Consider the following 16,249-nt stretch of genomic DNA (forward strand, 5'->3'; position numbering starts at 1 on the left):
TCCCATTTTGTGGTTGTGCATTTGATTTTTCCTTCCTAAATTAATTATTTTGCACTTATCTTTATTGTCTCTAGCTAAACAGAGAATCTTGTTTTGTTTCTATTCTTCAAACATAGAATTTTTTTATTCTTTTGAACGGAAGTAAACACATACATTAACATAAATACCTAGCTGCATGGCTTCAAAGTACGGTGATCTTAAACCTATGTGGTACACATTTTTTGGAATGACAATATCTAGGGCATGACCTAGATGTACCTAAATCATATACGTACAAAAGTAAATACAGACAAATACAAGCATCAGAGGGGTAGCTGTGTTAGTCTGGATCTGTAAAAGCGGCAAAGAGTCCTGTGGCACCTTATAGACTAACAGACGTATTGGAGCATAAGTTTTCGTGGGTGAATAAGCTTACTGGACGAAGTGGGTATTCGCCCACGAAAGCTCATGCTCTAATACGTCTGTTAGTCTATAAGGTGCCACAGGACCCTTTGCCGCTTAGACAAATACAAGTAGCAAACTGCACCGTCTAATTATCACTGTCTTTGCTGTGCAGGTTGCATTTTATAATGTATTTTTCTTTTTCAAAATGAACTCATTTTAAAGTCTTGTTCAGCTTTTATCCTACAAGTTCCAAGATTTTGCCAAGGAGTGTAATTTTATAATGTAAGTATTATAAATACTTTGCACTTATAAAGCACCTTCTATCTGACAATCACATAGCTGTTTACTAACATTAGGTAAACAAGGCTTAATACTGGAAATGCCAACTCACACTTGCATAAGTTGGAACTGGTCACACGTCCCACTGATTGTGGCATGTGATGCCCGGAGTAAGTGATGTGGCTGGGGCTGGTAATTAGATACTTCCTTTCTCCTTCTCCCCAACCTTCTCCCACCACCCCCACAAATAAAGTATTCCTAACATGATTGGTGACTATGAGCATCCCCCTCCTCCGGAGGGTGCCCTTTGGTGTTCTACTGAAGGAGTGAGAAGCCACAAGCTCTTCCTTCCTGCTATCCCTGCTGCTCAGGTGTGCTGCTGGTGAGAAAGGGGAAAGGAAAAACATCTGCCACAGAGGTTTTTTGTTAAAGTAAATCAAGACCAGAGGAGTTAACTGGTGGACCAAGGGCAATGGCCATGCATGTATCCATTATGCTGCCCCTTGCCCATGTCCTTCCATTGTGATGGCAGGAACAGACCACCTAGATCATCAAGAAGATATTTCAGTGTTAATGCCCATTTGCTCCTTACCTCTCTCAGCTCTGCCTGCAAACATGTCAGTTCTGGTGATGTGGACACTTTTCCACCTAGTAGACTGAGTCTACTCAGGACACTTCACATACGCTACTGAACAGTGATCCTATGGCCACTAACAGCCAAGTCTGAAGTGACAACTGAAACCTAGAAGTGAAATTTATAAATGCCAGAGCTGACCTCTTGAGTCATCCAGTCTCTCAGAGCTATTCTAGCTTTGTGCTAGAATAAAATGGTGATACACAATGAGCTGACTGATCTTATTCAGAAGCCATGTCTTCATTTATGAAGTGAATAGCTGACATTTGTAATTGCCTTCTCTCTCACTAGACTGTATTGGAGAAACATTATATAGTGCAAGGAAGGAGACTCTAGAAAATAACTTTCTTAAAGCTGAAGGACCTATACTGTATATTTATCTGGGTTTTGGACCAAATTTGCATCTTATGAGTTTCATACTCATCAATTATTTATCTGTTTTTGAAGGAAGCTTTGCATCAAATATTTTTCATACTCATCAATACCTTTTCAACAATTATTTCACCTGTGGCCAACAAAAATTTAGTAAGGATGTTCATCATTTTATTGTTATGACTGTACTAACCAAAGAATTAAATTTACAGCTATGGAGCCACCTTCTGGTAGCAAGGGGGCATTACACCCACATAATATTTCTTTTACAACTTCAAGTCAAATAATAAAAAAAAAGCTGTACAGGGTAACAATCAAGATGTGACACAAACCAACCTCATATTATGAGGGAAGGAACTCTATGGGAAAAGACACCAGGGGCATAGGTATATGCATATAAATAGACATATCAGTTTGTGATGGCACTCATTTTTCTCTCTGTGTGGCTGAATAATGAGTCTTGAAAAGAAAATAGATAATGAAAGGGGAAAAAATAGGAAAATACATATTAAGTTTCAGAAAGCCTTATGATTACAATGAACTCATGGGACTGGGTTCTGACACGGGTGTCAACCTGGAGTAATTCCATTTTCTTCTTCTGAGTGTGACCTGGCAACATCTCAAACAGCCCAGGAAGGTTGAACCAGTTCAGGACTTGGACACACTGAATTGCATTCATTGCCTCCAGAGAGGAGTGCTTTAATTCACCCAGTTACAGCAGCATCCAAGTCTTCCTCCATGACTTGCCCAGGCACTTGCATCCTTGGGAAAAAGGTAGCTCACAGTGCCCAGGACAAAGTTCCTGGGAGCTGAAGGCAGAGCATCCTTGGTTTAAGAAGTTTGGCTATTGAAATAGCTACATGAAAAGATTGTCTAAACCAGAGTCTGACCACCTTCAAGGCAGACAACAAGATCCCAAGTCTCTGAGGAAGCTTTTCTACTATAAATGGCAAAATGATGATCAAAACTACAATTACTCCTCAAGCAGAACTTCCTTTAACCGGGGAGGGGAGAAGAGCAGAAGACTGCATGAAGACCAGCACAGATATTGCTAGGCAGATTTATGTCACAGGGAAGCTCTTCTATATGGCAGTGATGGGTGCTATGGAAAACCCTGTAATAGTTAGGATTGGGTCAAAAACCTCCAAGGAAAACCCAGGGAGGTACCAGAAATGAAGTTAGTTACAAAGATGGTATTCTTCCCTCTAAGCCTTGGAGATAACAACATCTTTTGGGATCATTTATTAAAACCAAGGTAGTGACCACTGGCAGCCACGGAAAGTTCCTTGCTAATTTTTTACTAAGCTTGCAGCTGTGTCCCAGCTGCATTCCAACGTGGATTATTTGCCTTTCTATATTTTCCCTAGAGTTGTAAGTGGATGACATTTTTCTTCATTTTTTGTCGTGAACTTTATGTAAATGGTGCTGTGCAGTTAGTTATCTGCTATGTTTTACATTTCAGATGCATTTCAGTGGTGGAAAAGCTGATCCCTATTCTGTGCATGTGAAGTTTGTAAAGTTCTTTGTGAAGAAAAGTGCTTGCTATAACCCTCAGATATTTAACTAAAAATGGACAAACACAATAGCATACTCACGTCTGAGATTTTAAAGGGAACAGTTTCTTAATTTCTTTTTCCTATCAAATAACTCATTCATTTAAAGCTATGAGGAATACAACAGCATTTGTAAACTCCATGACACTCATATACCACTTCTATTGCAGAAAGTGCTGCATATCCCATCACGAAACCAGCACATTATTTTCAACTTTACCATGTCTGAATTTAGCTCTTTGTGAAACACACACTTTATCATGATGGCATTTCCTTACATTAATTGTACTGCTTCCAGTTGAAGCCTGACTTTGTACATGTCTGAAAATTGTTTGCAATATTAAAAGATATTTAGCAAATACAAAAAGTTAAACCAGTTCTCAGCAGGATTCTCCCTGCTCACATTTACAACTGTGGAGTGAAAAATAAAGAACCTTGTTCCTTTTTTCTTTACTGAGATCAATATATTTGATATATAAATATACTTCAGAAAATATTTTTATCTTTGAACAATTGTTATTTTCAATAGCTATTGTCCCTGGAAGCAGTCACTGTTTCTATTATTATCCCCTTGGATTGTTATGCATTTCAGTCCTTAGGTCTCCCATTCAAGACGGCTCACTAGATCACCTGACCTCTCCTTGTTCTGGCAGTTTCAAGATATGCAGCCAGGTCTTCTCAGCAGATCATGTCAGAAGGAAACAGCAGCCTCCTTTCATATCAGCCTTTCCAAGTGAGTCCACGTTGGATGTCAGTGATGATATATGTGGACTATTGCCCTACTATAAATGCTCCTGATCTTTAGGTTTAGCATTGACTAACCTCATTGTAGATCAGTATTTGTATCGTAAGAAAGATTATAGTTTTTTTAAAAAAACCCTGTTCACTCATGTGTCAGAAAGCTTCCAAAGTATTACCAAGACTGTGGAGTAATTATGTCTGCCATATGCTTAAAGTGCTCATCATTATAGGCATACTAAAATAAAATGCTTCAACATTTTTTCTAGGCAGATTAATGAAGTGACACATGCATTAATCTACTCCCATTATTAAGACAGCAAATTCCCAGCTGATCACCCAATCCAAGCTGAGCACCTGTAATCTCCAATGTGCTGCAGTTAGACTTCAGTCTGTCAGATGAATGCATATCTAAATGGATGAGAAAGCATACACAGGAGTGCTTTGCTTCTGACCTTGTCAGTTTAAAATAGTTAGGATTGGGTCAAAAACCTCCAAGAAAAAACCAGGGAGATACCAGACCTTGTCAGTTTAGAAGTTTGACTTTAAATATGGGTCATTTAGACTGAACTCCAGCAATCTGCATTTTAAAAGGCTTACACAGTTATGAGATTTAATATTCTTCAGAGATGGCTCAGGGATAGTCCAAGAAACATTACAAATTTTCCAGTTCATGGCAGGATGGGGTAGTTCCATCAGATTCTAGCATGGATGTGTACTTTATTGGAGGTGGTGGCGGCTTGAAAGATGGAGGCCTGTTCATACTAGAATAAAAAAAAAATCTTTGAAAACACAACAGCTAATGATGTAAAAATCAATATAAAGTTATGAGGGAAAATGGGAAGAGATGTAAGGACAAAAGGTCAGAAATAATTTTGGCCTCATTCTTCTCTAACATTCTGTAGGGCTCATGTCTGTTCTCTCACCTACATATTCTACTCTACAGCTCAAAACCATGTTCTGGCATCGATGCAAGCTCTCTTGTGCACAGAGGTGGGGGGCTGGGGACAACACACATCTTTTACAACTTGAAGTGCTATGGTGAAATCCAAAACCTTTGGATAAATAAAGAAGCAAGCTGTTGCTTGCATTGATATCTGGAGACACATTTACAAAGATTTACAGCTGTGCATGGAGATTTACAGGCCTCCATAAAGTGAAAGCCCTGTCCCAAAATGTTAACAATCCAAGGATAAATATAATCTTACTGCAGTTAACTGCAAGTTCAGAATAACCAGGGTACGTTTTAAAGGGGTTTAGTTTGCTATCCCTATATTTCCCCAAACATTTAATAAGGAACTAAGCTCTCTTATGTGGAATGTTAAATTGAAGCATATTGAGAAGTGAATGGGATTAAGCTTCAATTATGTATTTCACACAACTGTATGTCTGTACTTGTTCATTTCTATCCATGTACACGTACATCTACAAAATAAGGTAATTATCTGAACTTCATTCTGAAACTTTGGGCTGGAATCTACACTAACATCTCTATTTCTGCTCACCATTTTTTATACTAATACTTACATTTCTTTTTGGTACTGACACCACTTTCTGATTCCTAAAATGATTAGAAAAGAACAAAACAGAAGCAAGAGTGCTACAACCGCAGGCCAGGAGAAGCGAGGATTCTCTGGTTTCTCCACGATGCCTGAAAAAGACATAGAAAAAAGCCATAATTCAAACTCCAGTTCACAAGGAAAAGCAACATCCTGCCAAAAAACCCCAAACAAACAAACAAAAAGGAATTTCTATTTGATTTCATTAAGTAGGAAACTCCCTCACCCACACATCTATACAGCAACCCCAACCTGTGTAGGATTGCCAGCATTTTCAAATTTAGATGCATCAGTTTAAGCACATAAATCCTAATTTAGGCACATAATTAAGGGGTTTCATATCATAGCTGCTGAGATTACAACTCCATTCAAAGTCAACTGAAGCTGCAAATACTCAGCACTTATGAAAAACCAGACTACGATTTGAGTGTTTTCTTATAAGCACTTACGTTGAAAAAGTTTGGCCTATACTTTTCCCACTGTGTTTTAGAAATGCTATAAGAATGGGAAACCAACATAAACATGTCACTAGGGCTCCTGTCTGCACCAAAGTGCAGAACACAGATCTAGTTTTCCTAAGTTTGCCACATGCCCATTAGAACTGGTTAAAATATTTTGAATAATTTTTAGGCAGAGATGATGTGCTGAACAGATCCTCCATGATGCTAACCACATAGAGATAGCCCTCAGAGAATCCGCTCCAGGTTCATGCATGTTGTGGGTGTTTTAGTTAATTCTACAAGACTTCCAGTGCTGGTGAGTGCATTCAATGAAGCTCTAACTCTTTAACTTAATACTGAGTCTTACTGAGCTAACTGAAGGCGCCATACAACTTAAGGCAACACTAGCATTGCAGAGTTGCCGCTTGAAGCAAAAATTTGGGCCTGGCTGGGTACAAGTTATGAAGGATGGCAGCTGGAAAAGCCCTCTTTCACTTACTGTGGGCCAGCGTGCGAACGCATTATTCACCTTGTTGAACAGCTGCTTACCGTGCTAGTCCATTTGAGTCAACTCAACTACTCGTGTGACTGACTGCTCATAGAATGTGCGTGGAAAGTTCACAGCCTGGCCTCCCAACTGCTACTGTAACTCAGCGTTCTTTTTCCTTTAGCCAACAGCAGCAGTAGCTCTGCTCACTGTGCTCCGAGTAGAACTGGCAACCCTAATGGAACTTTTCATTTACAATTTTTTGGAGCACTGGTTTGTATGACGGTTACAAGGGTACAGCATCCTGACATTCCTGCCAGAGATATCACAACCACAAGCTCAACATCATCACATTACCACCAACTAATGAAAAGTACCGCATCGTCATGGATTTGAAATAAATCCGTGATATTTTAGCATGGAAACCATGTTGTCAGTCCACTAGTAAGCAAAGGGGGGGTAAACACCAGTAACACACTGATATGTCTGTGGAATTCTATAGGTGTGTCATGTTGTTAAAAGTTGCAATGCATGACATTTCACACATTAACACCATCTTTCGGTTACAGGGGGCTACCCACAAGTAGCATGCTTAGTATGCTCTTTTGCTAAAGATATGCCAGGATAGAAATACCAAAAGCAGCTGTGATTATCTGCATTGCGGAGACATGAATGGCCAATAGACCTCCATATACAGCCCTGATTTGACTGGGGTTTTTTTTTTGGTTTTTGGTTGGTTTTCCATTACCAGTGCAACTACCTGAAGCTCCGAGGATTACTCCCTCAAGTTCTTGCATACCTACAAATATTTATGAAGGAGAGAGTTGTGAATGATGGCTTACCAGTACCATTAATCAATTTCCTTGTAGTTGATAAACCATCAAGTTTCGTAAATAAAGCTGGATCAACCATTGTGCTGGAGGACAGATTGCCTAAAAAGATATAGACAGACAATGTAAACAGTGTATTTGATTTTACTGAGCTTGATGTTTAGAAGTCACTTAACCATATATAAAAAGAAAAGGAGTACTTGTGGCACCTTGGAGACTAACAAATTTATTTGAGCATAAGCTTTCATGAGCATCCGATGAAGTGAGCTGTAGCTCATGAAAGCTTATGCTCAAATAAATTTGTTAGTCTCTAAGGTGCCACAAGTACTCCTTTTCTTTTTGCGGATACAGACTAACACGGCTGCTACTAAGAAACCTAACCATATATAAGGAGGGCTTGTGGTATCTTAGAGACTAACAAATTTATTTGAGCATAAGCTTTCGTGAGCTACAGCTCACTTCATCGGATGCATTCAGTGGAAAATACAGTTGGGAGATTTATATACACAGAGAACATGAAACAATGCTGCCACTCTGAAAATTAACCATATATAGTTCAAGAGAGCCTGAAAGAGCTTAAAATCAACTGCCAGAATCTGAGTGCCCACTTTCATTTAAAGGGACAAAGCCAACTTAAGTTTTGACCTAAGATCTAAATTTGATATAAACAAGGGTTTATACAAGGAGTTACAAATGTTAAAAACCTCCACTAAACATTGACTTTAGTCACACAGAACTTCTGGGAGAGAGGTAACCATTTCACCTTCTCTACAGATGGAGAAATTGAATCCAAGAAATATCCAGTGACTTACCAAAAATCACAAAGTGAGTTTGGTAGCCGAGCCAATAATATAACCCCAAGTACTGTGTCACAACTACAAAATCACCTTTCATTGCCTTGTGAACAGTTACATCCCCTTCCCATCCCTGCTAGTTTAGCCACGCTACACAAATTTGTGATTGGTACTACCTTAGGATTTATTGTCATTTTTCTGGACCTGCCTCCTCAGTTAATCACTATTCCAAAACAATGGATAAACAATTAACCACACAACGGCATGCATTCTAGATCTGCCCAAACACTTACGGTGTGGCAGAGTTACATTCTCCCTGGAGAGCGTTGTATTCACGTTGCTCTGTTGGGCTGCAGTAGTAGGGTCACTCAGTCCTATATAAAAACAATGCATTTTCAGAAGTTACTTTACAAGCCATTACTGCCACATTAGGCTTAGTTGCACTATTTTATGTCCTTTTCTCTTCTGGACTCTGGCAGTAAACAAAATAGCAGACCAGCCTAAAAAACGTAGGTATACTGTCTGGTGCCTAAACCTAATATACTCAAATATAAATTCCATTGTAATACTTAGTTGGCAAAATATGGTTGTTAATTCCACAAGAGCCATATGAACTCCCTGTGGGAGATTAAATAATTGAACAGATAAAAGAAAAAACAATGGCCCTAGCTTTACATGAGACTTCCTGGTTCTCACCAGAACAGAGAAGTCAAAGAATTTTTTTTAATAAGTTAATCAAATAGTGTGCATCTTTTTAAAAATTCAGTTCAAGTTCTAGATGGAAGTTTACACCAGTTCTTATTTTATCCAAACATAGTAAGCGCTTAATTACCATGGGCATGAGCATGATATGAAAAAACAGAGATACACATCTACTGGGAAATCTTAATTGCTCTATATAGCAGCTTGAACAGCATTATATATTTATTCTTATTAGTGTTTTCCATTTATGTTATGGCAGCCCATAGAGAGGACTCAGCTGGGATCATTGTGCTAGACACTATGCAAACTCAGACACTCCCTGCCCTGAAGAGTTGCAATCGAAGTACACAAAAACAAATTAAGAGTAAAAGAATGAAGTATTATTATTAAAATGTCACACACACTATAGATAAACAGATGTGGTTAAAAAGGAAAATATTTGATACAACTTGTTTGCATTTTTGTTTTATTTATCCACGGTTTAGCTAAAGCTTTTGTCGCTAGGGCTTTATCCTACTCAGGTGTCTCATGAACTCATTGCTTCTCTTTGCTTTGTTTGCGTTCTCCACTAATATATTTAATATGTTATAACTACCCTCTCTGCGTTCTGGTTCTGCTCAAGGACCTACCTTAATTTTAACATTATGCTCAACATTATTTGTAAACATCTTTAGTTTCAGTTTTGGTGCTGAGGAAAGTTCCTGCCCTGACAGGCCTGGAGACTCAAGTCCTGCATATAATGACACATATAGCTTAGACAGAAACAGCTTCCTCTCAACTGCCCTGCCAGTGAGCCACAAACCTGACATGAAACCACTGATCACCATTAGTGGTAAAAGCACAGTTCAGACTCCAAGACCCTTTTAGTGTTTGCCCTCTCTGTTAAGGCAAAGCTTGGTCAATTAGTGCCACATGGAGGGCAGGGTGGGGTGGTGGTTTCTGAGATGTGTTGTCCTGTCAACCATAAACTGAAATGTGACTCATTTTGCAAGGCCACCAATGATACCAGATAAGGAAACAATTTATAGTCACAGCTGTCTGGAACTAGATTTAAACCAGTGACTCCACATAGCTTTTGAGACACTCATGCCTTGCCCTTCTGATCCAATACCTCAATACTCCTTATCATCACTACACAGAAACTCTTTAAAATATTAGTTTTAGTCTCTTTTGATGCATATATTTTGTTAGCAAGTAATTTCCCACGTGTGCTGTATGAGACCTTCTTCTTTCATGCTGGTGAAGTCCACAGACACCAACCACAGGAGCTTGAGTTGGGATGTGTAAGGTGGTGGTGGAGAGGACTAGGTAAACATGAGGTTTGAGTATTAACTACAAAGATGATCAACCCAATTCCAACTCTGGACTCCTGCCTGTGGCCTAGCGATTACACTTTGGAGTAGTCACGGCAAGCAGCACAATGTGATGCTACCTGTTTTACAACATAGTTTGCACCCAGCTGCAACATGCATAAGTTCAAATCCATAAACCTGAAGTCAGTGGGCGAGGGAAAGTGTGGGTTCATGTGCCAGCTGTTCACCCAGGTCATTTTTAGACAGAGGTTTTTGTTTTAAGTCTCTTTTTTCTAAGTTGCTAAGTTCTTCTAAAGTGTGTTGAAATAAATCTATTGGTGGAGGGGAAAGCAAAAAAAAAAAAAAAAAAAAAATCAATCGCATGAGGAATTCCTGTCAGGAATACAGCCCCATGTGCGTCCAATATCAGACTTTGCATTATAACACAAAATAACATTCAGGAACATGTGTCAGAAACAGTTTTGGTGTGAGCAATCAATATTAGCTTGTTTGATCCTAATAGTTTTTGTGTGAACCATTACAAACAGAATAACATGCCATTGGGGATTTCTTCTCACGGCTTGTAAGGCAGCACTTATGCCTCAGCCTTGCAAACATTAATACTTGGAGACTGTCTGGCTCAAGAGAATGATTATGAACTAGGAAATCTTTTGAAACCACATCACTGGTCTTTCTCTGACTAATGACTGAAAACCATTACCACTGATGGCCTATGAGAAATAAATTAGGGGAACCAATCTATTTTTATAGGCTCTATATTCTAATATTTATCACCACGAGTGTTGACACTCAGCAAAACAATCAATGGTTTAATGGTCAAATTGAGATTGAGCTATTCTCTGCCATTGGAGAGGATTCCCAGGTCCCTCTAGATTTGAAGCACAATGTTGGATAAAAAGAACAAGGAGTACGTGTGGCACCTTAGAGACTAACAAATTTATTTGAGCATAAGCTTTCGTGGGCTAAAACCCACTTCATTGGATGCATGCAGTGGAAAATACAGTAAGAAGATATATATATACACACACATACATACATATATATACACACACACACACACAGAGAACATGAAAAAATGGGTGTTGCTGTACCAACTATAACAAGAGTAATCAGTTAAGGTGAGCTTATCAGCAGGAGAAAAAAAAAACCTTTTATAGTGTTAATCAGGATGGCCCATTTCCAACAGTTGACAAGAAGGTGTGAGTAACAGTGGGGGAAAAAATAAGCATGGGGAAATAGTTTTACTTTGTGTAATGACCCATCCACTCCCAGTCTTTATTCCTAATTCCTAAGCCTAATTTAATGGTGTCCAGTTTGCAAATTATTCCAATTCAGCAGTTTCTCGTTGGAGTCTGTTTCTGAAGTTTATTTGTTGTACTATTGCGACTTTTAGGTGTGTAATCGAGTGACCAGGGAGATTGAAATTTTCTCCAACTGGTTTTTGAATGTTATAATTCTTGACATCTGATTTGTGTCCATTTATTCTTTTATGTAGAGACTGTCTGGTTTGGCCAATGTACGTGGCAGAGGGGCATTGCTGGCACATGATGGCATATATCACATTGGTAGATGTGCAGGTGAACGAGCCTCTGATAGTGTGGCTGATGTGATTAGGCCCTATGATGGTGTCCCCTGAATAGATATGTGGACAGAGTTGGCAACGGGCTTTATTGCAAGGATAGGTTCCTGGGTTAGTGTTTTTGTTGTGTGGTGTGTGGTTGCTGGTGAGTATTTGCTTCAGGTTGGGGGGGCTGTCTGTAAGCAAGGACTGGCCTGTCTCCCAAGATCTGTGAGCGTGAGGGATCGTCCTTCAGGATAGGTTGTAGATCCTTTGTGATGCGCTGGAGAGGTTTTAGTTGGGGCTGAAGGTGATGGCTAGTGGCGTTCTGTTATTTTCTTTGTTGGCCCTGTCCTGTAGTAGGTGACTTCTGGGCACTCTTCTGGCTCTATCAATCAATCTATCTGTTTCTTCACTTCAGCAGGTGGGTACTGTAGTTGTAAGAATGCTGGATAGAGATCTTGTAGGTGTTTGCCTCTGTCTGAGGGGTTGGAGCGAATGCGGTTGTATCTTAGAGCTTAGCTATAGACAATGGATCGTGTGGTGTGGTCTGGATGAAAGCTAGAGGCATGTAGGTAAGTATAGCGGTCAGTAGGTTTCTGGTATAGGGTGGTGTTTATGTGACCATCTCTTATTAGCACTGTAATGTCCAGGAAGTGGATCTCTTGTGTGGACTGGTCCAGGCTGAGGTTGACGGTGGCATGGAAATTATTGAAATCATGGTGGAATTCCTCAGGGGCTTCTTTTCCAGGGGTCCAGATGATGAAGATGTCATCAATGTAGCTCAAGTAGAATAGGGGCGTTAGGGGACGAGAGCTGAGGAAGCTCTAAGTCAGCCATAAAAATGTTGGCATATTGTGGGGCAATGCGGGTACCCATAACAGTGCCGCTGATTTGAAGGTATACATTGTCCCCAAATGTGAAATAGTTATGGGTGAGGACAAAGTCACAAAGTTCAGCCACCAGGTTTGCCATGACATTATCGGGCATACTGTTCCTGACGGCTTGTGGTCCATCTTTGTGTGGAATGTTGGTGTAGAGGTCTTCTACATCCATAGTGGCCAGGATGGTGTTTTCTGGAAGATCACCAATGGATTGTAGTTTCCTCAGGAAGTCAGTGTTGTCTCAAAGATAGCTAGGAGTGCTTGTAGCGTGGGGCCTGAGGAGGGAGTCTACATGGCCAGACAATCCTGCTGTCAGGATGCCAATGCCTGAGATGATGGGGCATCCAGGATTTCCAGGTTTGATTATGATGTCAGAGTTGTTTCTGAGGCTGTGGATGGCATTGTGTTCTGCATGGGGCAAGTGATGCTACTTTTCCACAATTTCAGCCCATGCATGTCGGTGGAAGCACTCTATGTAGAAGTCCAGTCTGTTGTTGGGTAATTTTGCACTGGTGCTCTAAGCATTCAGTTTCCAGCCTCCTTTATCCAGAATCTTTTATTTAATGAAATCTTACAAAGAAAAATATAATCAGAGAGATAGGTGTCATCTACTTACGCTGTGTTGTTTCACTCTCACTGGAGGCTGTGGTGTTGGTATAGCCTTGAACGTCTGTGGTAGAATCAAACCGGCCTGTTGGAAAACAAACCAACAGTTTGCAAAAGTTGTGCTAGAAAACATTGTTGTACTTACCATTCCTCAGACCCTCCTCCTGGTCTCCTGACTGGATAATGATTAATGTCTGTTTCATCTAATATCAACAGTTTTGGTTAATTCACAGACACACATGATGATAAAGAACTGGATGGGGCTTTCTTTACAAAAAACTAAAGCAAGGTTTGGGGTTTTGTCATCAAGTAGAAACACAGCATGAGTTTAATGAAAGGATGATTCAGGTTTGTAAACATTTCTAAGGAATCTAGTCTGAGTTTTGAGAAAATCTGAACTGATTTATCATTTCAATGGGAAAGCAGTTGAAACTTGGAGGTTTTAATTGAATTTTGGGGCTTGTTCAAACCTGAAGCCAAACATATGTGAATCAAAACTGTGGAAAAAGGTTCTCTGCATGAACACCTATGAAACAAACCCATGTTTTATCCAGCTCTAGCAAGATGATGTTTTGAGGTAGTGCCAATCAGGACCCTCATGAGAGCCAATTCCAATTCTCCATTTAACAGTTCAAAAGGAATCAAGTAAAATGCTGAATAGGCTAGAGCTGAACCAGCTATTTATCAGGCATTGACTCAGGCAGATAGCAAGCAATCCTCACAGATGGCTTATTTCAGACTTGCTAAAAATGTCAATCCTTCCTGACACCTGTCTGATTCTGCAAGAATGGCACTAAGTCATCTGAGAATGTTTGCACGCCTGAGAAGGTGAGACAAAGCTATTACCTAACACTCAGAATGCAAGTGTCTCCATGTGCTGCACACGAGGGATTAACATGAAAGCTAAGCATGGAACAGGCTGCCCTTGCAAGAGCTCCAGTACTGCCCTCTCACAGCCTTCTGATCTATTTGTGTGCACTCTCTGCTTGTATCAATTCCCTTACACCAGCTGTCTCCTGGATTTTCATTAAGAGTGCTGTGAAATAAGAAGTTGAATCAAACAACTTTTATACTAATGAGGATTGAGAGGGCAAATCCTCTGCTCACTAACTCAGCTGCCTCCCGGGGGATCTTTTGAAGAAGCCTATGGTGACATTGGCGTGGAAAGAAGTGTGCGAGTTAGTAGAAAGATTGGAGCAGTGTTATGTAGAGCACTGGGTCACCCAGACCCTGTCTATTGCGCAACTATAATTGAGTCAGGGGAACCAGTTACAACACAGTTGTTCCCTGTTTACAGGAGATAAGACATGCCAAAGTCCTGTTTACACCACAGCTTTTTACCAATGACCTGAGCCAGTTATAACATGTCCGAACTAGGTTGGCAGACTTATTTATATTTGTAGTGTAGCTGAAGCTTTATTTGGGTGGCAGACATTTATATTTCCATATTGCAAAGCAAGCTAAAAGGTTTTCATTTTATTTGAGACAAAAGGAGGGTGAGGTAATATATCTTTTATTGGACTAACTTCCTAAGACAAGCCGGATTTAAAAGAAAAGAAAAACAATCAATCACTTTTGCCCTATGTACTAAGTGCCATCACAGATATGTAGTGTCTGCCCTTCTCTGACGTCTAAGATGACAGAAGGCCAATGCCCACAGTACAGCTGACACTGCGCACTGTCTGTATTGTAATATACAAATATATTTTCATTTGTGAGCCATGACTATGGTGTTGCTCTGAGGAGGAAGATGAGATTAGAGTAGTCTGTTACACTGACTCTTTTCCATGCCCCGGGGGTTGCCATTCTTCACAGCATGTGGTTTATCTTTCGTGTTCTGGGTTGTTTCATTTGTGCATGATTATATTATGTGCCAGTAAGTCTACAGCCTGTTGCTAGCAAGGGGAGAAAGAATGCCTGCCTAATCCTGGATCATACAGGCTGCTGGAGGGAGAGACAGACAACTGGGCCTCATAATGCAAACAATCCTCAAAAAGGGCAGTGTTTCGATTACTAGAGAGGCACTCAGTACTAGGAAGGTCTTTGCTATTCCAAACCATCAGGGCCAAACCACATGCAAGAGGCTCAGACCTTAGTCTGCTTTTGATTCATGGGACTGTCATAGAGTTGTCAGGTGTACACCAGGGACATTTGTTGTGAGCTAATCCCACCAAGGTAGTTTGAGTAAAACCCGGCACTACACTTTCAACTAGAGCTGGGTGAACAACAGATTTTTTTGGTTCAATGGCAATTCCCAAAAAAGAGGGGAGGGGGGCAAAAAGGGGGGGGGGGAGAACAGTTTAGGACCAAACACATTTTTTCAATCTGAAATTAAAAAAATGCTCAAAATCAATACCAAAAAAAATCAGAAAGTTGAAAAGTTAAGTAAAATTCAAGGAATTTTTTAAATGAAAAATAATTTCAAACAAAAAATCGAAATGCTTCATTTTGAAAGTGTAGAAATGAAATCTTTTGAATTTTTTTAGTCTTTTTTACTTAAGCAGTTTGGCAAAATTAACACAAATTCGTGAAATGTTTTGGAGTAACTGATTTTGCTTTTTTTTTTTTTAAACCAAAAAAAGTTGTGAAAAATTTTACCCAGCTCTACTTCCAGCTGAGTCATATTTCATCATGCAAACCCGAGTGTCAGCAAGGCCCACTAAGACTGCCACAGACGGAAGAGGGGAAATCACTAAGTTGAGTCATGCATTGTAAATATTTTATTTCTCTGAGCACTCTGTGTATGCTCTGGTGCTGCAACACTTGGTTTGAGCTTTCGGTATCTGTAATATCATCCCATTTTCAAATATCTTTTTAATTATAAAAACATGTATGCACAGTATTTTTGCTCAATTCGCTTTCTAAAACTGATGCATATTTTCTGAAACAAACACAATACATGCTACTACATCATAACCGTAATTTCTCACATCAGTTTATTCTTAAACTGCCAACTACCAGATTAGAGAGACAAGGTCGGTGAGGTAATACCTTTTATGGGACCGACTACACTGCAAACTACCAGATTGTAACATGGTGTGAAATAGGATTATACCTACGGTGTAAATGTAAGTTAAGTGTATTTTTGCCAAAAAATTGATGTCAGTTATTTAGTG

General features: G+C 39.8%; 1 protein-coding gene across 2 annotated transcripts in view; it reads right to left on the bottom strand.

Annotated features, from left to right (window-relative positions):
* Nucleotides 1-1,810: 1,810 nt before the first annotated feature.
* Nucleotides 1,811-16,249, bottom strand: part of CD96 (CD96 molecule) — a 53,638-nt gene continuing 39,199 nt past the window's right edge. For both annotated transcript variants that reach the window (XM_073306111.2, XM_073306129.2), the window contains 5 exons: nucleotides 13,144-13,218; nucleotides 8,364-8,444; nucleotides 7,289-7,378; nucleotides 5,488-5,611; nucleotides 1,811-4,724 (listed from right to left, as the gene is read on the bottom strand). In XM_073306111.2, the coding sequence (XP_073162212.2) occupies nucleotides 4,616-4,724; nucleotides 5,488-5,611; nucleotides 7,289-7,378; nucleotides 8,364-8,444; nucleotides 13,144-13,218 (479 nt within the window). In that variant the 3' untranslated portion in view covers nucleotides 1,811-4,615. The remainder of the gene's footprint in view (nucleotides 4,725-5,487; nucleotides 5,612-7,288; nucleotides 7,379-8,363; nucleotides 8,445-13,143; nucleotides 13,219-16,249) is intronic.

The sequence above is a fragment of the Lepidochelys kempii genome, chromosome 1 (genome assembly GCF_965140285.1).
Source record: "Lepidochelys kempii isolate rLepKem1 chromosome 1, rLepKem1.hap1, whole genome shotgun sequence".
Taxonomy (NCBI): Eukaryota; Metazoa; Chordata; order Testudines; family Cheloniidae; genus Lepidochelys; species Lepidochelys kempii.